The 22,826-nt window shown below is 38.8% G+C and overlaps 1 protein-coding gene across 2 annotated transcripts; it reads left to right on the forward strand.

Annotated features, from left to right (window-relative positions):
- Positions 1 to 1,603: 1,603 nt before the first annotated feature.
- Positions 1,604 to 22,823, forward strand: LOC120790571 (G-protein-signaling modulator 2-like). Of its 2 annotated transcripts, none has more exons than XM_040128249.1 (15): positions 1,604 to 1,929; positions 10,433 to 10,654; positions 11,044 to 11,179; positions 11,577 to 11,716; positions 13,698 to 13,821; positions 14,100 to 14,215; positions 14,899 to 15,054; positions 15,772 to 15,880; positions 16,150 to 16,315; positions 16,767 to 16,864; positions 17,563 to 17,745; positions 18,700 to 18,862; positions 19,646 to 19,831; positions 19,920 to 20,035; positions 21,756 to 22,823. In XM_040128249.1, exons 2-15 carry the CDS (start codon positions 10,434 to 10,436, stop codon positions 21,921 to 21,923), a joined length of 2,082 nt encoding a protein of 693 aa, XP_039984183.1. In that variant the 5' UTR covers positions 1,604 to 1,929; position 10,433; the 3' UTR covers positions 21,924 to 22,823. The 2 variants fall into 2 exon arrangements, with proteins under 2 accessions (XP_039984183.1, XP_039984184.1); XM_040128250.1 differs by having other exon boundaries at positions 18,760 to 18,862.
- Positions 22,824 to 22,826: the final 3 nt, after the last annotated feature.

Below are 22,826 nucleotides of genomic sequence, written 5' to 3' on the forward strand. Positions count from 1 at the left end.
TATTCAGCTACATTAGCCACACATAAAGACATGTTTATTGGTCTGCCTGAGGAGAGAAGATTTTGTTTGCTATGTAATTTAAGTGAGATTGAAGATTGAAGATGAAGTCCATTGCATGATTTATTGCTCATTACACAAAGATTTAAAGGCTACAGGTTTTGGTAAAATGTCCTTTATTTCTCATTATAATCTCATTTTAATTATTATCCAGAAGATCTATGAGTTCTTTGAACTTCTTCTGGATGAGTGATTATAAGAAACTTGAGCTGTGTTTCAGAGAGGGAACCTTTTGTGTGGCTAATTTCATTCGGAAAGCCTAGGAGAGAAGGCAGTTCTTTGTTTGCAGTGTAATGTAAAAAAAATGAATCACCACTGCAACTGTTTTGTTTTGTTGTTTTGTTTTGTTTTGTTTTGTTTTGTTTTGTTTTGTTTCGTTGTTTTGTGCACTGTTGTGTTGTGTTGTGTTGTGTTGTGTTGTGTTGTGTTTTGTTTTGTTTTTTGTTTTGTTTTGTTTTCGGTGTCTTATAGGTCCATGTGGGCTGGGCAGTTGTATGCAAAGCTGGGCTGTCCGTGTTATTACGTTAATTGCACATTCGTTAGAAATCTGAAGTGCAATATCAGCTATAACAGGCCACCCATCTAGTGGTCCTGGTCTTGTAGCAGTAACTTGTTTGAAAATCAAATTTTTAGACCAGAATTGTTTTAGTTTATATTGTGCTCATTCATTGTAAATTATAGTTTGCCAAATTGCTTACTTTTTTAATTTTAAATTATTAGATCTAAGAAAACCTCAGGCATGACGGTATTATTCCATCATAGGAGGACTGTATGGCTTTAACAATTATTTTCATTGTCAGTACATCTGACAGGTATTTTCTTTAATAATCGATTGATTGTTTAGTGTATAAAATGCCAGAAAAATAGTCAAAAAATGCCCATCACTGTTCCCCGGAGCCCAAGTTAACATATGCAAAAGCGCTTTTTTTCAAAAGGATATTGGATTAACTGTCACAGAAAACTGTGGGAAAAAACAGCAAATATTCACATTTTAGAAGCTGGTGCCAGTGAATGTATTTATTTATTTATTTATTTTTTTTTGGGGGGGGGGGCATTTTTACTTAAACATTATCAAATCATTTGAAAATGATCAAGATTGTTGAGTATTCATTTTCTGCCAGTGAACTAGTTGCGTACTCTAGAGGGCTGGCTGGCTCCTGGGTGCCTGGGGAAATAATGAAACTGCCATGTGTAGCCTATCAAGGGTCAGTGGGGCCCCCCCCAAAAAAAATGTGTGCCCCAGGGACCCCCTATGAGATCAATCCAGTTTATTTCTCACCAGCTAACTGACTATTTCACAGCCTTACTTCCGCATGAACTTTTTTTTTAAAAAACAAAACAGAGTATTTGTTTTGACTCAGGGGGCTGTTATTTACGTGTATTGCAGTAACGGAGCAGCACCGGGCCGATACTTGCGGCAGGGGGCGGGAGAGACCTTCAAATGTAACCGACACTTCAAGACGTGTAATTGCCGCTGTGTGAACTCGGGGCATTCGCCACATGCTGCTGCATATAACACGAACTTCGATCCGTCAGCGACGGGCCTTGATTTTTCCTCCGTCCCATAAACGTCACATATAACGCCCGCGTTTAACCACTTCGGTCGGGCGCGTTTAAGTAGCGGCGCCGGCATTTCCGACGGCGCTTGAAGGCAGCGGCGCTTCAATCCTCATTGCGCTCAGACTTTTCAGGGCGAGAAGTGGCCTCGCCCACCCGAGACGGCGGAGTCATCCTCCTCCAGAAGGACGAGGGAGTGGGGAGTGAGCTGTAAACAGCTGGGCCGAAAGATCCGTTAAGACGTTTTTGAGCAGATGAACATCTTTTCTGACTCTGGAGCCATGTCTGCGGTGTACTCGCGTACTTCAGTTTGAGGTAGGTGAAATGGATACCTGAAAAGTTCTGGCGTTACGCCGGTTGCTTAGCCGCTGGGCTTCCCCTTTACTTTAGCTAGCTTTTTTTTTTTCCCTTTAAACTGAATTTCCGAAAGCCTTTCGTTTTTAGCTAACAGGTCATTAGCCGTGTTGACTTAGACTCCACGTCAAACGACCCGAAGCGTTTCCCCACTTCATTGTTCAGTCAGGCAGCGAACGTGTGATGGCATGTTCACGCTAAACTGACTCATTTCCAGCTTTCTAGGACACGAGTTCCCACCGAGGCTGTGTCATCAACAGACTTGACTGAAAACAACTGATCGGAATTAAACAGCTAGCCGCTTCCCTGTTTTTCCTTGGAAGAATCAGAGCAACATTACACTGCTGGCACACAACAGTAGTAAGGAAAGTTGTGTAACAACCAGGCAATTCAAAGTGATTTAAGAAAGGCATTCAGAAAAGACAGACAAAACAATATTTAAAAAAAAAACACAAAACATTTAAATGGTATTTAAAACGGTAAAATAAATGAAATAGAAGAAGAAAATAAGCTAAAATAGAATCAATGATAAAAGTGGAGGATAAAAATATATGTAACCCCAAGCTTAGCGTAATAAAGTGCAGTGGCAAGCAGAAAAGTCTCAAGCTCTGATTTAAAAGAACTGAGAAGTTGGAGCAGGTCTCCCCGGTTCTCCATGTTTAGCCCCAGTAAGCAGACCCGTCCCAGACGACCTGAGGGGTCTGGATGCCTCACACAGATCAGAAGTGTATTTTCGACCTAAACCGCCCGGTAGTTAATTTCAGTCCCTTTTTAAATCTGCTGTCATTTATTACAGTAAATGAGTAGCTTTACAGTACTTCTACATTTTCACGCGATGACTCAGATTGGTGATACTGCTCTAACTCCTGGACGAGGCACACTCCGATGGCTTAGAGAGACAGTAATTACTGCCTAGCCCATAGCTGCAGTGTTGCAGCTCAGTTTTCCATTTAAATTTGCTTGTGAGGCTCTTTTCCCATGCGGGGTTAGGGTTAAGTCTCTAATGATGGTTTCTCATAAGCTTTCTTTAAAAAAAAAAAGATGGTTATCACTTTAGAGAGCATCTCTCTTTGTTGGAGATGGATTGGTAGGGCGTATTCATATTGAAATGCTTATGGTTTGGGATGCCAGACTGGGCCTTTTATCATGAGCATATGTGACTAAATAACCCAGAGCAAAGAGCTTCCAAAGAGTTGTTTTGTACTTGTATCGTGGGACATTTTTTATATTTAGTTTCCACATATGTTACTTCCTTCAACTAAAGTACCAAAGAAGTAAAGTAATGGTAATTTTGCAAGGTGATTGTAATGAAACTATAAATTTGCACAACAGTGCTGTGCCAACTTTTGGTGTTGTTGGGAAACCAGAGCTTCCTTCAAAATTTTAGACTTTTGTGGCAAGCATACACAGACACTCTTGTGTGTCGGACATGCCTCAGTCAATGCCATGTTAACGCAGGGCTCTGGTTTAGACCTATAGACATCCTGAATGACTCATAATTACTCCTACCCTGTTTACAAAATCCCCACACACCATTCCTCCCAGCAATTCAGAGGTCTATACTAAGAAGTGTTACAACAAACAGATGATATTTACAATAAATGTACACCAATTTAGATGTATAAAGATCAAATCAAAAGTGAAGGTGCAAGTATTTGGTTGCACTTTCTTGTTTGCATGGTCGCATGCCTCAGTTCCTATTAAATTTGTTTCACTGTGAAGTGAACTGTTAAAGAAAGGTGTCTGTAATTTTCGATGGCATGTTTTGCCTTTTTTTGTCTTTACTTTGATAGCTACAACCCAAGTTTCAAGCACCACTGGGGGGGCGGGGGGAGTAAAACATGACAGGTCAATAATCGAGGTTACCGTTTGACAAAAACTACAAAAAGCTAGACTGGGGATCTAAGTGACTTTGAACAAGGTGTGTTTGTGGGCCCTACATCGGAAGCAGTCGCACCCTTGGGATTTATTTTTTTTTGTTCCCCCCCGCAATACACTGTCTGGAATTCACAGAAGATGATGCAGTCAATAAAAAATCAAGCAGTCCGGTGGAGTTTTTTGGCCAAAAACACACTTAGCCAGTGGGTGAGATCACAGGCGCATAGACCCATTCAAGCCAGCAGAGAGGCGAACAAATAATCCACAACAGCTCAGTGCAGTGGTATGACTAGAAGAGATCAAACCAAAAAGCTCACAGTGGGCACATAATCACAGAGTGGATAAAATGTTGCTCGGGCTGTTGAATGCTAAGTTTCTGTTTCGACACGGGTGTGGGAATTTGGACACAAACAGCTTGAGGCCTTGCGGCATTGTTTTCAGGTGCAGGCTGGTGAAGCTAATGTGAGGCAGCAGGTGAAAGTCCATTTGAATGCAGCAGTGCATCTAAGCCCCGTTGGTGATGAGCCAGAGTCTGCTCTTTTTGAAAGGGATACTTCCAGCAAAATAGCCACATGGCAAGTTAATACCTTACCTAGTAATGTGTTCTGTATATTCCACGTATTTTACAGTTAAAAGTTATGCATTGAATCTAAAATAAACATGAGGAAAACTGCCGGTATTGCCTTGAATAAAGGTGGGAACTGACTAGGGCTGCAACTAACAGTTATTTTCATTATTGATTAGTCTGCCAATTATTTTCACGGTTAATTTAATCATTTAGTCTATAAAAGTGGGACTATAAAATAGTGAATTAACGGGGAGAAAAAGTTTACATTTAAAAGTTTTGGGTTTTTTTGATCAACAGGACAAAACCCCAAAAGATTCAATTACCTGTCATAGGAGTGAATTTCATTTCATTTTCATTTTAGAAAGTGAAACAAGTGAATTTTAGGAATTTTTGTTACTAAAATGATTCACAGATCATCAGAATTCTTTGTATATATAACCGGAAAGTATCTTGAGATACATTATCTCTTTTACAAGAGAGAACTGGCGAAAATGGAAGCGAGAGAAAATCACACATAACACAACAGAACAGACACGAGAGAAATAAAACTTGAAAGTTTAAAACAATTACATTCCTGATGAAACATTTTTTGAATGTGATGTTTTCAATGTCTAATATGAAGAAATGTTTTGTTGATCAGCTAATTGATAAATTGACTAATAATTTTTGTTCAAGAACTGACATAATTCTACATAATTTATGGCAGCTTGAGCTGCAGTTGAACCAATTAAGCTGTAGAGCATAGCTGATTCAAGTGCATTCCCTTCTGCATCCTCTCAAAACTACTCTAGTGATTGTTTGTTTTTGCTAAAGAATTAGAATATGCAGAACACATGACAATGAGTGACAGTGAGTGTTTGCTGCTGCTCCCCAGCTCCAGTTTCAAGATAAGAGGCGGGACGGAGAAAGCGTGGCGGCTGAAGTCTCTCATTGTTCGGTGGAATCCATGCATGGCGGTTGTCAGTCTTTCCAGATGACTTTGACATATGTTACTGTGTAGATTTCTTCTTTTTAAATGTTTGATTTCCCCGTAGCTTGTCAGTTGACAGGGATCCATCATGTTCTTCCTCTGGCTGTGTTCGTTAGGACTGCTGGGCTGACTGTCATGTATGGCTGCATTTCTCTGCGCTGTGCACATGACAGGGAGCATTTACTCCATGTCCGCCGGAGGTAGGCTGTATGTTTACAGTGTCTGATGTGTGAGGTGTGACACAAAGGGTAATATAGTATAATTTCTTCTAGATAGTTTGGCATCATATTTTTTGGTAAAAGCAAAGAGCCTAAATGCTTGAGCTGGATTTGGAAAGAGAATATTATGTGTGTATGTATGATATGTACAAGAGCTGAAATAATTAACCCATCAGTCAGTCAATAGAGAAAGTTCATTGGCAATAATTTTGATAATCAATTGATAATGGTGCACAGTAGTAAATGCTCTAACCAGAATGTCCAAAACTTAGACTCACAGCTACTCAAATGTGAATGTCTGGTTTTTTTTAAGTCTTCTGTGATCGTTAACTGAATGTCTTTGGATTTTGGACTGCTGGTTGGACAAAACAAACCATCTTAATTTGTCAACTTGGGCTTTGGAGAAAATGGTGATGGACATTTTTTTAGACATTTGAATAACCAAATAAGTGAGAAAATAATCGACACATTAATAAGGATAATAAAAATAACTGTTTCAAATATCATTCAATATTAAATCCATATTTAAATTTTGAATTTATAAAAACATCCATTAATATTTCTGTACTTGCATTTATTGTTATATTTATACATGTGTGTGTCAATGTAGATGTGAGGATACGTAACAACAGTGTGTTCTCTTAAGTTTTTCTGTGGCAGTAACATGACACCTTTATTGGCTAAGGTGAATGATCCTGAGTAGACTACAGGAGGTCCTCACTAACCACAGTGTAAATATTTCATGTTCGCAGGCTGTGGTCATGTTTTACACTCTGACACTAATCTCGAGCCACTACGTGATTGTTTCCTTTTCTGATATTTATATTTAAAGTTATGATATCTGTGCTGGTAAAGATTTTTGCGGAAGCGATGCAGATTACCATCACATTGTTAAGCATTACCAGTAGGTTTCTGTCTAATTGGTGACAAAGTTATATCAGTTATATGTTTATAGAAAGCCTTGTGAGGTAAAGGATAGAGGTGTCATTCCTTGCACTACCCTGTAGCAGTTTTAGGTATTGCATACAAGCCCTGTCAGGTCATGTTTACCATGCATATTTTCCTCTGAATGAATTTCATTCTCTGCATTCAGAAACGGGTAAAGGACTAGTCTGCAGGTTACTGACACAATCTGATAACCAGATACCTGCTGGTCCAGTTTTAAGCACTAACAGCTTTATCTTTTCCAGACAGGAGCTGGAAAATTTAGAGTTAGGTGTGTTTTGAAATTTTGGTGCCCAGCCACCAGCAAAAGTGGTGACTCTGTGCTTTGAGTAGCTGTCTGAGGAAATGCATTTAGAAAGCATGATTATCTCATTTTTAAATAGTCTAAAACACTTGTGTTAACTGAGGTTGGGTTAGTCCCGACATTTGCCCTGTTTATATAACAACTGACCTGGCTTTTGGTCAGTTGAGGTGGCAGCTTTAATGTCACATGGCCTGTACCAGTCCTGAGGCAACACATTGTTTCTTCCCCTAGAGGGCACATTGACCAGAGTTCTCAGTTAATTCAGACAAGGGGATTTCTCTGGATTGGCTGCAGCTGAGTTACTATAAGCTTTGTAGAAAGGATTGTGCACTGAATTAATTTCTGGCTTATTTTTTCCCCCTCATACATTATGTTCCTGTGGGATTTGCCAAAAGAAATTATTGAGAATTATGGAAATGCAAGAATGAATAACCCATCTCATTAAAATATATATTGTCATGCTGGTAAATTATTTTTAATCAAGATTTATTTTCAACAGAAGAAATTTCTACCAATCTAGGCTGCCTGTCACTGAGTGATTATTTTGTGGTGTTGAGCAAATAGCCTTAGAGTTCACTGGAGCCACTTAAAGTGGCTATAATTACCATTGAGGTCTGGCCTAATTGGAAGTGACACACACCATCAGGTGGCTTAGAAATGCAGGTTACCAATGGCTAAGTGATAGAGAAATACAACAGCCAGCTATTCATAGCAGCCCAGCTGACCACTCTCTCTTTTTGTCTCCGCATCGTAACAACCTGGTGTTAATCTGAGTCCATCTAAACAAAATGTCTCTCACCCTGACACCTGACTGCTAAAGTTGATGTGAACGCTGAGCGGATTAAGTCCTTTGTTTTGCTGTTACTACAAGCTATCAGAGCGCTCTAGAGAAGGCAGCAGAGCCGTGGGAGCCGTGTTCTCTTTATTCTTATGAGATCGGGACACATTGGCTGTGTGCGTTATGTGTATCCATATGAAGCACATGAAGGAAGAGAAGGTAAAGGATGCTAAACTGAAAGAGCTGTGTTTGCTCCAGGTCAAGAAGTTTGAAATGTCCGTCTTGTCAAACTGTCTTGACTGCATCAGAACGGGGAGCGGCAACAGGTATGTTAGCCTGGGCATTTGCATGTCACTTCTTCACATTGACCAGAAGGATTGAAATATCTAGTTAGATCCCAGGAAGCAGGTAAATCTGGACATGGGAAACAATTTATTTTAATCTTTTAAAAGGTTTAATAGTTGTGGCAGATTCAGACACATTCATCCCTAGGCTTTATAACATGCTTGCATACTTTCATGGAAAAGCTCTCAAGAGAAAAGCTTTGAGCACCAAGAGCACCTACCTCAGTATTTTGAATTATGTAGTTTTTTTTTTTAAATCCACGTTTCTGAAGTCTCTGCATCAACTTTTACTTTTGAAGGAAGAAATACTTTTATCTTTGCCACCAAGGTTTGTTTACTGGTGAATGGAGACGAGAAAGCTTCTAAATTTTGAAAGCTGTGAGTTAAGGCAGCACAACATCAGCAAAAAAATATTCTTTTTTTATTTTTGTAATACTTGAATTATATGAAACAACATTCATGAAACGCAATCACCTAAAGCATCGGTAGAGGGTTTTGGGCTGGCTGCCCGGGAGAAGTTTCCCCCCCTCTGAGGGCGGGCTTGAAAGTCTGGCAAGGCTTAGAAGAAGCACTCACACAACCCATCAGGGGTTAGATGCTAACCACTACTTGTTTGGAGGCTTGACATCAACAAAGCTCAAGTCATAAACCTGTGATTATTCAAATGAAAGCAGATGCAGGCAAATGTTTATTTTTCATGTGTTCTGAACTAAAATCAGGACACCATTCAAATTATATCTCAAAAACATTAGCATTTTTAATTTCTTTATGTTTAGGAGAATACAGACTTAATTCTGTAAACATAGCCTTTTTCTGGGTCTGAATATAAATAAGTAGGGTGATGTTTTTTCCAAATTTGAGATCAGTCAGCTATTGTAAAGCTAAAACTTCATTTTATCTTTAAAACCTCATTAGGTCATTTTCCTTATTCAAATTCCTGTAAATGTGAATGCTCCTGAATCGATGCACGACTGGATTTGTTTTACAATCTGATGATGTAATCTCATCGTTTCACTCATGTTTCTTTTTTGTAAATTTTATTATATATTTTTTTATTACCAGTGGTTTGGAGCTGACGTAAAGGGTTGATCTTATTTCTTATGAAGGGTATGGACTGTCTGGGTCATAAAATCGTAGTCCTTACCACATGCGCATCTGAGTGTGCTTTGTCTTCGTGGTTAACTTCCTTTCATTCCAGGGTTAATTTGAAATTTTTAGGCCTCAGAGCTCACGACAGACAAGAAAGGCTCCGTCCTATTTTGGATTTATAGGTGCTGTCTCTGCTTTCACAGTGTCTGGACTTCTCTCTACTTGACATTTGCTGTGTTTCTATCAGTTGTATGTTTATATTGCAATTGTCAGAAAGTATCTCCTCATTGAGGCTTGAGAGTAGCTCATGTAATCATTGATTCAAGTGATTTAACTTTCGATTTATTGGCTAAATCAAGACAGAAGACACCCGTGTCAATTCATTCACAGCGTTTTTCTGATTATTAATAATACAATACGATTGTAGATTGTTGATTAAAATTGTGCTGAAACAATTAGATAATTCATCGATAATGGTGTAGTCTTTTAAGTAATTCAGCCAATTCATTTTTTTTTTCTTTTTTCACAAATATTCCCTGGTTCCTGTTTTTGGTGAACCTGTAAATTCGGAGCTGAAAATCAAAATGGTCCCAGTTTCCATTGCCTTAAATCTTCACCCTGCCTCACTTCTTCGCCTATCCTCATCAGAGCTGCAATAATTACTCAACTAATTGATTCGTTGATCAACAAAAAAATAATCAATAATTATTTTCATACTTGATTTATTGTTTTGAGCTTTTTTTTTTTTCTTTCTTTTTTTAATGAATTTTTTGGTTTCCTTAGTCTTCTGTGATCGTAAACTCAATATGTTTGGGTTTTGGACCTTTTATCAGACAAAACAAGACATTTAAAGACACCACACCGGGATTGACTTTATTCACCGTTTTCTGACATTTTATTGACCAAACAACCAATCGATTATTCTAGAAAATAATTCATAGCTTAATCAACAGTGAAAATAATCACTAGTTGCAGCTTTAGTTCTCACAGATTAGGAGAATTTTTAATTGAGAGGTCTTAGAAAAAGAGTTGTGGCTGTGACATATACCCATAGGGATTGAAGCTACTTGTGACATTGCAGCCTAGTATGGTATTCCAGGTCTTTTGGCTCCTATATTGTGTCTGTGTGCAGCTGGCTTAACAGAGTAACAAACACAAAAGGCCCTTCCTCTGGGTGTACTAATTTAGGGGTAGAATTCAGCTCCTTTAATTGAATATTTTGCCTCATTTCATTTATTGATTTTACTCTATCCCCCTAGGATTTCACAAGTTGTTTTTGGAATCCTCCTGATATAAGTACTTAAGAGGTTTTCATGAGATCACAAGAGAGAGTTCACATCAGTTCTAACATAGATCCCACTTCCCTCCAGGATGGAGTCATCATGTCTGGACCTGGCTCTGGAAGGTGAGCGGCTCTGTAAGTCGTGTGACTATCGCGCCGGCGTGTCGTTCTTTGAGTCTGCCATCCAGGTTGGAACAGAGGACCTTCAAATCCTCAGCGCCATCTACAGCCAGCTGGGAAATGCCTACTTTCACCTACAAGAGTATAATAAAGCCCTGGAGTACCATCGGCATGACCTAACACTTACCAGGTAAACAGTTTCACAACCTTAATAGTAACTTGTGCCAAAACCATATCTTCCTTTTTTAAGACGTTGTATTTGCCAAAATTGAGAAATACTTGTTTCCTGCTGATGAGATTTTTAACCTGGGCTAGTGTTCGAGCACATAAGTTTTATGTGGGTCCAACAGGAATAATTTAAGATTAAACTCTAACAGTATTCTGAAAAAATGCTAAAACCTTTGTAAACACTACCCCCCCCCCCATGATTCAATTGTATGACAGGACTCTACTATATTGCTGCTTGCAGTTGTAAATTATGTTTTTACCTCGTGTTTTCATACCAAGACACTTCAGTAATCCACTGATATTCCAGTCTTAATTATTTCCCAATGTTTTTTTTTCCCTTTGCAATCCCAGAACCATTGGAGATGAACTTGGTGAGGCTAAAGCCAGTGGCAACCTTGGAAACACATTAAAGCTTTTAGGCCGGTATGATGAAGCAGCGGTCTGTTGCCAAAGACATTTGGAAATCACGAGAGCCGTATATGATAAGGTGGTTCATATTTAAGTGATATTTTAGAACTATAACATAGTTATTTAGGTATAAGCAAAACATTCCTTCAGTCCTTTTATCGTAGCAAACTGAGAATAAAATATTCTTCTCTGTTCTGTAAATAAAAAGTTCAGTCAGTGACTAACAGGTCCATTTACTTTGATTAGAATAAATGGATCCACATTTGTTTTCAAGTCATACAACATAACATGCTCTGCAGCCACAGAACAGTTTTGGGTATGCATGATGACTGCCGAGCTCTGGCGTACCAACATCTAAATTGGTGTGCTAGCCCCCATGCAAACAAGCAAGTCTGGTGTCAGTGTATTTTAAGTATATAATTACAACAGTGGTCATTGTGGTTTCCATCTGTGAAAATCTGGTGTGCGTGCTGTAGGTTGGGCAGGCTCGAGCACTGTATAATTTCGGGAATGTTTACCACGCCAAGGGCAAGAGCATCTGCTGGACTGGAGCAGAGCCAGGAGAGTTCCCAGAGGAGGCCAGGATAGCCCTGAGGAAAGCTGCACAGTACTATGAGTGAGTTGATATCACTGTTTTATTTCTAAACATTGACTTAATTGTTGTTTTTATTTTAATTTGAAAGCCCTGATGAATGATTCAGATGAACTAATGATGATAGTGCCAGTGCTTCAGCTGTTACAGGTTTGATCTTGTAAGTTGTTTAATATTCAGTGTTGGCCAAATGCTCTAGATATGAATTGTAACATTCTCTAAATGAGCTAGTTGGATGCTTTATAATATTAACACTGATATGCTCCAAGTTTTAAAAGCAAACCTTGGCCTCCTAAGCTTTTACATTGAAGCAGTGGTTACAAAAGGTTGTTTATAAAGTTGTCTTTTGATTCAAGTCAGCCTGTAGATAAAATTTTGAAAAAGGAACTACTGCTATTAAAAATGTTCGGATATTGTGCTGCCTTCGACATATTGCCATTGTAATATTATAGAGTATATCCAATACACTCACTGAACTCACTGTCATGTTCATGAAACCAGTTTGAGATTACTTTTGCTTTGTGACATGGTGCATTATCCTGCTGGAGGTAGCCATTAGAAGATGGTAGATTGTGGCCATAAAGGTCTGCACAGGGTCAGCAACAATACTCCGATAGGCTGTGGAATTAAAACCATGAGTGATTGGTGTTAATGGGTCCAAACTGTGCCAAGAAAACATTCCCAACACCTTTACACAACCACCAACAACCTTAACTGTTACAACAAGGCGAGTTGGGTTCATGGATTCATGCTGACCCTACCGTCTGCGTGCCTCAGCAGAAATCCAGATTCATCAGACCAGGCTCCATTTTTCCAGTCTTCAACTGTCCAGTTTTGGTGAGACTGTGCCCACTGCAGCCTCAGATTTCAGTTCTTGGCTGAAAGGAGTGGAACCCAACGTGGTCTTCTGCTGTTGTAGCCCATCCGTCTAAAGGTTCAATGTGTTTTGCATTTTCAGATGCTTTTCTACTCACCACAGTTTTAAAGAGTGGTTAAGTGTCCAGTCTGGTCATTTTTCCTCTGACCTCTCTCATCAACAAGGCGTTTCTGTCTGCAGAAGTGCCGCTGAATGTATTTTGTACCATTCTGAGTAAACTCCAGAGACTGTTTTGTGTGAAAATCCCAGGAGATCAGCAGTTTCAAAAATACCCAGACCAGCTGGTCTGGCATCAACAATCATTCAGTGGTCAAAGTTGCGGAGATCACTTTTTTTTTTTTTTTTTTTTTCCCCATTCTGAAGTTTGATGTGAACATAAACTGATTTTTATGTATTGCCCTGCTGCCACATGATTGGCTGATTTGGATAACTGCATGAATAAGCATGTGTAGTGTTCCTAATGAGGTGCTTGGTGAGTGTGTAATATTGAATGTAAAAGTTCAACGTTGACCTCGTAACTGGTACTTTGACCAAATAATCTCAACACATAGTCCTATTATGTGCTTTTCTGGAGCTTTTAACCTCATATTACAGTCTTAGCTCAGTTGTCGTGGAGTTGCTGCAGATTTCATCCCATGACCTTAGTACTTAACATTGGTCAGGTGCTATCAGGTAGTTCCAAAGATCATCTTAGAACAGAGAAAGGGGTTTTTTATATATATATATCTATATATATATATCTATATATCTATCTAACCCCTTTCTCTGTTCTGTGGAAGGCCTTGATCTTTCACTGTTTTAGGTCTGGTTTTCAGACGGCTGACCAAAATCGGTCACAATTTCATACTTAAGTGACAACCAAACAAACTCCATCCCATTACTAGAGTACCTTTTTAGTTAAGATTAATTTATCAAAGTCTATAGAATATATAATATAGACTAGTTAATTCATCACATGGAAACAAAAGGAAAAGTATGTTGTTGTGAGCTCTTCCATAGCCTGAAAAATCATCCTGAAAATGTGACAATAGACTTATTTTTCTCTGAACATGTTCATGTTCATATGTAAATGTGCCACAACAGTTGAGCATCTCATTGTTGTTTCTTTCTTTTTTTTTTTTCACTAAGAGCAAACCTGTACCTGGTGAAGGAGTTAGGTGATCGGGCAGCCCAGGGTCGTACCTATGGGAACCTTGGTAATACTTACTATCTGCTGGGTGACTTTCAAACTGCAGTAGCTGCACATGAAAAGGTAGGTGGCAAACAAAAGTACAAGACATACTTTTGTGTCGCGTATGCAGCACGTGCTTCACATTGGCTTGCACGCCTATTTTTTAATTATTTTTTTTTACCCACCCCCCCCACAGAGCTTTGAGACCCATTCAACAATATAAGAGTTTATATCTATATAACTTTTTATTATATCTTGTCTCATGACTCTGTTCCCAATCTTGATTACCTCAAAGCATTTCCTGTTAATCCTGAGCTTATTGACAGTAATGTGCAGCTTCTGTTTGTCTTGTTTGGTAGCGGCTTCTGATCGCTAAAGAATTTGGGGATAGGTCTGCGGAGAGGAGGGCCCATTGTAACCTCGGCAATGCTCACATATTCCTCAGGCAGTTTGAAGTGGCGGCTGGTCATTACAAGTGAGTAAATCTGAGGCTCAAGGCCTCCCTTACCTCACAATGGTTACTTGCAGATAGCTTTCTAGGTGATAATGGTATTTGGACCTGAAACAAGCGTGCTGATGATGATGATGTTGATTTTCGTTTCATCACCATTTAAACATTGATAATGAAATGGCTCTCTGTCTTCTGTGTACCTTAACTGATTCAGTGACATAAGCAAGAACATTTAATTACACTAAAGACTATACAACCATAAATCAATTACAGAAGAGAAGTCAGACTACATTTCTGCACTGGGAAATTGATTGATCACACCAGCTGAGTTTTGTCGGCAATAATTTACGTTAAGGCCCCCTATGCTTACTACTACATAATGGTGTGAAACAAACCATTTTTTTAAGTTTTTCTACTGCTTTTAAATAATAATTAGGCAGACTTGAAATAAAGGTGATACTGTTTTGGTCACACGAATAAGAGAAACAGAAAGGTTTGAATACAATACAGTAATTTATAGCAACCACAGACTTGTGCAGATATGTAGTTGTTTAGAAGCAGTGACTGATTAAGATCAACAATTTTTATTCCTTTACTCCAGCATTTTTTCCAAGAATCCCTTGGAAAAAGGGCAGATAACTATCATTCTTCTGCAGCCACCCTAGACATTCTTTGACCTTCTTCCTCCTCTTTTGTTTCGCCCTCAGGAGAACTCTGCAGCTGGCCAGGCTTTTGAAGGACAGAGCAGTGGAGGCCCAGGCCTGTTACAGTCTGGGCAACACCTACACACTACTGCAGGACTATGAGAGAGCCATTGATTACCACCTCAAACATCTGGTCATTGCTCAGGACCTCAACGACAGGTATCAGCCATAAAAGCCATGTAATGTCCTACCAAATTAGCTTTTGAAGTATAATGTGCATGTACAGTTTGAATGTAGGTGGCCAGTGAACTAACCATTTGCTAAAATTTGGTGTTAGCAGACAAAGTCACACACAAAAAAAAGATTGACAGTATTTAATGTCATGTTAAAGGCTGCTCACAAAGGCAGATATAGTTAGTTGGGACGATAGCATGTATAAACTGAAGACACAAGATATATATAACCATGAAAAACTTTTTTTTATCACTTTATAGAGGAAGTCAGTGTGTATAGGTTTCTCTTTTACTACAGCTCTGCTAAAAAAGCAATGCTAATATTTAATGTAGGCTTACTTCTCTATTTTTATAGTCGTAAGTAAGGGAAGTACGATTTCTTTTAGAATAAATTTAAGCCTTAATTTTGTCGTTAAAGTCACATAAAAGGCATAGAGTGGGAAGTAATAGGAGGGACAGAGGGAGAGTTCTGATTTTTGGTTTTGAAAGTGTCTATTTAATCCTACAAATATCTGTCCTGTAAGTAAAACACATGGGTGTCTTATATAAAATAATATGGACTTTTGATCATTGTGAAATATATATGAGTATAATCCCGGGTTTTTCTGATTGTACTATGGGATAGTGTGGTGAATTTCCTACCCATTCTTGCGTAATCGCAACTGGAGCCGCTCAGCCTGTTTTCCTCTGTGTGTCACTGCAGAGTTGGTGAAGGAAGAGCTTACTGGAGTCTAGGAAATGCCCACACCGCCCTGGGGAATCATGAGCAAGCCATGTTTTTCGCTGAGAAACATCTGGAAATTGCCAAAGAGGTGACTGTTTACGTCCTCCCTCAGAGTCCAATCAGTAGCTGCCTTCGGGCCACAACTCCATCTGCTGGCTGTACGGTGAACAGCAGGGAATAACACTAATTCTTCTTGGTATTCAGCTTCCGTGTGTGTGCAAGCATTTCAGATTTTTATGGATGTAAAGTTACAAAGCCAGTTCAAAAAGAATCCCACTTAACAATAGTATGCTTTGTCTTTGTTTTTTGCTTAAATTATGTGTTTACATTAACTTGATGATGTTGTCAATGGTGCAGACTGGGGACAAAAGCAGCGAGGTCACAGCCAGGATGAACTTGTCGGACCTACGGCTGGTTGTAGGCCTGAAATCCAACTCCAACATCCATCCTAACATCTTCGGCAACACAAATACTAATAGCTCCTCTCTGCCAGTAAGCTTCCAGGGTTACCCAAACCTCCCAGGTAAATTTCCACTCAAGAGTAGTCTTTTTTTTTTTCATGATACTGACAAATCCATTTGAGAATGTGTCGGCTTAAGTCATTACACTTGTAAATCTGTGTAACTGCATTTTTAACAGCATGTTTGCTAAAAAAAAAAAAAAAATTCTCTTAATTCTCTTAAAGCACACATTCAGAGATTTAAAATTCTGTGCTGTGGAAAATCTGTTTTCCAATGTCCAGAAAATTCCCTGCTGTGATGCTTTGTTAAATAATTGTTGTCAAGTCATGTTATTATTTGGCGCTTTACAAATAAATCTAAGTCTCCGGGCACTTTTCATATAGAGCAGGTCTAGACCGTACTCTTTACAATGTATTTACAATATATGAGCAAGCACTTGCAAGTTGTAAAAGTGCTGTATAAATATTTTAAAAAATGTAGCCCCACCGTTGAATTTTTTTGTCTTTGTTTCAGTGTTGAACTCTCCATCGAGCAATAAAGGCAGTGCAGAGAACCTGCAACTGAATCCAAGTCCTGACAAAAGTCAAACTGGAGATTCACCAGAACATCCAGTATGTACTGTGTAAAATTACATCAAAGGGCAGAAACACTTACGATGCGACGTGGGCAGTGTATTTGTTTTTTACTCTAATGCATTGCCACCCAGTGGAAGTCGCTCACTTTGATTTCAAAAACCGATGAACAAATCAAATGGTTGAACTATTTAATTTGCATACACATATCCAACATTTCCCCAGTTTGTATTTGAAATAAGTATCTAGCTTGTAACATACAAAACTTTCTGTAAGCTCCAGTTACTCCAGTTTTTATGAAAAATTAACATTTTCATATTTTCTAGGCAATGAATTTATGAGGAAAAGGACATGGTTCATTTTTCTTGACAAGTGAAAGTGGACTAAAGCGCCAAATGATTGATGCTCATTCAAACGGATCCATATTCAAATGGATCAGCTTTCCTGAATTTGGTGCATACAGTAGCAACTTTCTTGATTTTTAACAATGTAAAACCAATTAAATTAACCATTTGCTATGGTTTCAGGGACATGTAGGCCAAATTAAGCAGATGTTTTCATAGATATTTATAGTTTTTTGTTGTTTTTAAAATAACAAATTTCCCTTCACCCCAAGAGCCTGTTCACCCAGCCTTTAGTATTAACAATGGTTAAAAGACAAGACTAGACCTCTAACATGAATCTCTCAGTGATGTTCAGTTAAAATTATTAATCTGTATGCACCTTTTAATGTACAGGACTGGGAGGAGGATGTTTTCCCTGGGTCTTCAAAAAACAACATAATCAAGGCTTCCACTAAGCTCTTCCTCTTCCACCGGCTGAGAAGCAAGAAGCAAAAGAACAAATCATCTTTTAAAGACCAACATGAAAACCGCACCAAGCAAACCGCTCCAGAGCTGGACACACCAGTGTCTCTTAAGGTATTTCTAAATATAGTACATTTTCTTGCCTACTCATAACATCCCTGGCCCACAAAAGGCTTATGGGCAATGATGATTCACCCTCAAGTTAAATTTTAAAATTGAAAATCTTATGACGCAGCCTAAACCCAAACATATAGTATTACGACTGTGGAAGGAGATAATGTGGTGTGGAAATGTGGGATAATCGTTTCTGCATGTATTCCAAAAAAAAATGTTAAGTCAGTCTCAACATTAATCATTTTTATCAAATGAAAATGCCTCTTCAAAAAATGTTGCATTCCAAACTATACGCCGGTGATGAAAATGGTTGACCTGACTGGCCCGTATGTAAAAAGTGCAATTGAAATAGATACCTTTTAGAAATAACACAGCAAAGTTCAGCTTTCACCTTTTACCCTTTTGAAAGTTTCAATTTAATTTTTTTTTTTTCTAATTTCATTTAAAACCTTTCCAAACGAAGGGATACAGCTGAGATGTACTGCACTTTCCACTAACTGTCTGTTTTGGAGAATTTATTGCAGTCTTGTGATAAGTCGTATATTATTTTGATTTAGTTGCTGAAAGTGAGTAAGGTAATCTAAATTAATTTAATTTAAATAGGACTGAAACTAATTAGTAATTAACAAATTTTAATTCTTGGTTAATGTAGCAATTATTCTTTTATTCATTTGGTCTATAAAAAGTCAGAGAAACTGAAAATTGCCCAACAGAATATCCACGAGCACAATGTGACATATTTGGATTTTTCAGCAGTGTGAAAATAGACAAATTTACCCCTTTAAAGAGGTTTTTGAAATATGTCCGTGCTGTTTTTGTTTTCTCTGTATTTTGATTGTTTTAATTTAAAGAATGTCAACTACTTTGATTACCTTAATTATCTGAAGAAGGTCTATGTTTTACAGGGGTGTTGTGTTGGGGTTTTTTATGTTTTGTGTTTTTTAAACACTGTAGCCAGGATCACGGGACACTATTGGAGAGGACAGCTTTTTCGACCTCCTCTCTCGTTTCCAGGGCAACAGAATAGACGACCAAAGGTGCTCTCTAATGGATGGCCAGAGCCATCTCCCTGCCCATTCCTCCCCCTCCTCCACCCCACCTGTAGCTGAAAGGAAATGTGAGTCAGTGCCTTGTGTTTTCGTCTGTGTTCACACCATATTCACGCAACAGTGCAATTTTCAGACTTGTTTTTCACATGCAAAAGAAACTGCACTTACTTTTCTCAGTTTACTTCATATCCTTATTTCATTAATGACAAGCCAAATGACTTATCATATTGAGGATCAGGTGGGATGGCCAATCAGTTTCCAGTAGAGGGCGATACTAACACCGCCCCTCTATGGTGTGAATGCAGCTTGTCCACAAATGTGTCCTTTACATATTATTCAATGTTGTGAAGATGACTTAAAGGGATACTCCGCACAAAAACTTCTGCGTATTACTCAGCCCTTCCAGCCTTGGGAAATTCATGTAAAAGTTTTTGCGGTTTCATCCTTCACTGAGCACAACAGCTTCGATGGACCTTTTTGATACTTTTTGTTCATCCGGAAAACGTGTTACTATTGTACTTTTCTCTAATAGCCATGAATCTAAGCTTATCACAGCCTTTTGTGCTGCATGAAGGACAAAACTACAATTCCAGCTTTCAAGTCTGTGGGGAATGTTTGATGCTGAAAGGGTAGATTTTGGGTGGAGGTTTGCTTTAAGTTTCATAGAAGAACTGTAAACCAGAACATCTCATCCTTATCAAACTCTCTCTTTTTCCTGCATTTACCTTCTACAAAATCAAAATGAAAAGCTGGGTAGAGGAGAAAAAGGAACAAATAACTGTTCAAAGCACAATCCACCATTTTCCATTTGTTACGAATCACCCACAGATAATAATTATCTTTGTTTCTAGCTATTTCAGAATGCGAAACACCATCGCAGGATCCTGGTCATTTCCTGGAGCTGCTGGCCAGCTCCCAGGCCCGTCGTCTGGACGACCAGCGAGTCAGCTTGAGCCATTTTCCTGGCTTACGTCTCAGCGCCTCCAGCCTGCCTCGTACACCCTCCACCTCCAGCACAGATCAAGTCCCCACGCAAGGTGATGAAATAAGACGAGGCAGTCCTCAGTTTCGTCGTCTCGGTCAATATCACTCACATTGTGACTAATGCTGGTTTCTTCCTCCCAGACCCGGTCTCCAGTACAGATACCCCCCACACACCCTCCCTGTACAGTTGCCTAGAGGCCAGTGCTGAGCAGCCTGAAGGGGACGATGTCTTCTTCGACATGCTAGTTAAGTGCCAGGTGAGAAAAAAGAAATCTAGTATATTACTTAATTCCAATTTCAATATAGACCTCACAGTGCCCATAGCAAATAAGGTTTCCAACATTATACATAAAGGTTTTAGTAACGCTTGTTTCACCGTTCTGTAATTTCCAAGAGGTCTCCTGGAAAGAACTATAGTTTACTATTTATGGGGAGAAATAAAAATTTCATTTGAAGAGCGGAGCCATTAAAAGCTAAATTTATTTACATTTAGTCTTTATTAGAAATTTTATTTTCCCTGTATGCATCCCTGTGGACAGATTTTACATTTTTCCATGCTGATAGGATCTGCTGTGCACTGACTAAACGACTCAAGGTTACACTAGAAATTAATTTCTTGGAAGTGCACCAATTGAACCCTGTCTCTATTTTCCCTGTAATTAGTACCACATTACATGGTTCTTTCCAGGAAATTTCTTGGGAAATATTAGGGAAACTATTTAGAAATTACATCCCTGTAAAATTAGGCTTTCCCTACATTCCCTCATACCACTTTTTGAAAGTCATAGATGCTTTTCTGGAGAGCAATCAATCCATCCATTGTAAATTTTTTTTTTTTTTTTTTAGTTTAGACAGTGGGAAGTTGGAAGGAAACACTATACTTTGTTCCTGACCTGAGACCCACACATTTTTCTGTGTGTGTGTTTTTGACTCAGTCCTGAGGGGTTACAGGAAAATCACAAAAAATACAGTACCTCAAAACTCCGAATGTGTCATTGGTATATTATGACAGTCGGCCGGTCTCAGATGAACAGGGCCTGCACAGAATCAGTCACCATTGATCACCGTCTGGCTCAGTATAATACATGACTTGCTGAGGTGTCACGTCGACATGGCCATCGATGATCTCATGAGATCAAGCAGCTGCAGTTGACAGAGCCAGGTGCTGCAGCTGCTCTAAACTTGCCTCAGAAGCTCCGTGCGTGATGGGAAAACAATTGGCTTTACCCTGAGTGAAGTGCTCATTCGCTCAAAGGTTTGATCATCAAGATTCTGTTTCAGATGGATGCTTACATTTTCTGCATAGTGGTATAAATTTCACTTTAAGCTTTTCATACCTTAGTTTCAACTATGGAGGTTTTTATTAAATTCAGTTGTATTACAACCATATAAGCATAAGCATTTCAATGCAAAAAGTGTACAAGCAACGGACCTCATTCGATTTAAGATTTTGAGGTACTACACTTTTTGAAGTCTCATAAATAAAAAAAATTCTAGATGGATGTTAACTATTATGTCAACTAAGGAAAAATTGTAATACCTTGTGTGCGTGCTTTTCTTTCTGTCTTCAAGGGAATAACTGAGCTTGAATTGTCAGTGATCTAGGGGTGCAACTAATGATTATTTTCAATATCATGTAGTCTATAAATTGCCAGAATACTGCGAGAACTGCTCATGGCAATTGTCAAAGCCACAGTTGACATCTTCGAAATGTTTTGTCCAGCCAACGGTGCAAAACCCAAATATATTCCATTTACAGTGATATAAAAAGCCAAGAACCTTCACATTTGAGAAGCTGAAACCAGTGAATTTTAGGCATTTTTGCCTGATAAATTACAGTTAATTGATTATTAAAGTTCCCATTGATTTTTCGGTCGGTCAATTTGCCATTTCAGCCCTATCCATACATGGCTACTTGTACCAGCCTCAACAAAATCAGCTAATGGAACTGTGCTGTCTCTCGCTACAATGTTTTAGGGCTCCAGACTGAACGACCAGAGGTGTGCTGCTCCACCTTCTACAAATAAGGGAAAAACTGTTCCAGATGAAGATTTTTTCAGTCTCATCCTGCGTTCACAGTCCAACAGGATGGAAGAGCAGCGAGTGCTGCCGCCCTCTGGCATTGTGCAATCCAAACCAGACTGACTCCATGGAGTCATTTGTCATGTTATCTCAGGATACCAGATGAAATAACCAAGCTTTTCTTTTTTTCTCCTCAAGTCAAGATTTTATTTTTTTGTAAGCCACGTGGCCCTTGATTCCTGCCTTTTGGGATTGATAACATTCCTGTCAGACTGCCAAGAATACAAGGACTGCTATAAGGAATTAAGGTCTCATAATACAGAACTGGTTACTTTGACAGTGAAATCATGGGAAATTTAGCTTTTCAAAATTTATGGACTTGTTTTTAAGATCACAGACGGGGTCAATGGGTAGTCACTACCTTTTTTTTTTTATGACCCCTGCTTACTGCTTTTATCAGAGACCTTGGTACCAATGATGTCTGTCTGCCTTGGAGGCTTGCATCAAGTCGTTCATCTGCTTGGAATAAGAGTACTGTAATTCAAGGACCTGAGCAAAAATGAAGGGATTTCTGCTTTATGATGATGGACAAGAGACCTTCTGTGGACCTGTCTCAGATGTTCTGCAGCTGGGCACAGTGGAACATTGCATGGCCTGTTCTGCTTTAAGAGAACACCTTGGTTTGAACTGACCGCAGGCCTCTCCAGCAATAACTCATCACAGAGGGTCAAATAGCAAATCCTCTCCTGGGAAAAAAAAGGTTCACATCATTTCTACTGCTACACTAATGACTAGTGGAGCCATTTATAGACTCTGCTTCCAGATACTGCTTTTAAGACTTAAAGACTATCAATTTTACATCGTTAAAGGTTGTATGGGTGGAGCATTATTTCCATGAACTGAAATGGGATTTTCACAGGTGATTAACTAGTGAGGGAAAAAAAAGAAATGTTATTTTAGCTTTTATATTGATACCGTCTGACAATGGAGAAATAAAATCTCATGAATTTGCATTACAACTTATTT

This window comes from Xiphias gladius, chromosome 6, assembly GCF_016859285.1.
Source record: "Xiphias gladius isolate SHS-SW01 ecotype Sanya breed wild chromosome 6, ASM1685928v1, whole genome shotgun sequence".
In the NCBI taxonomy this organism is placed as follows: Eukaryota; Metazoa; Chordata; class Actinopteri; order Istiophoriformes; family Xiphiidae; genus Xiphias; species Xiphias gladius.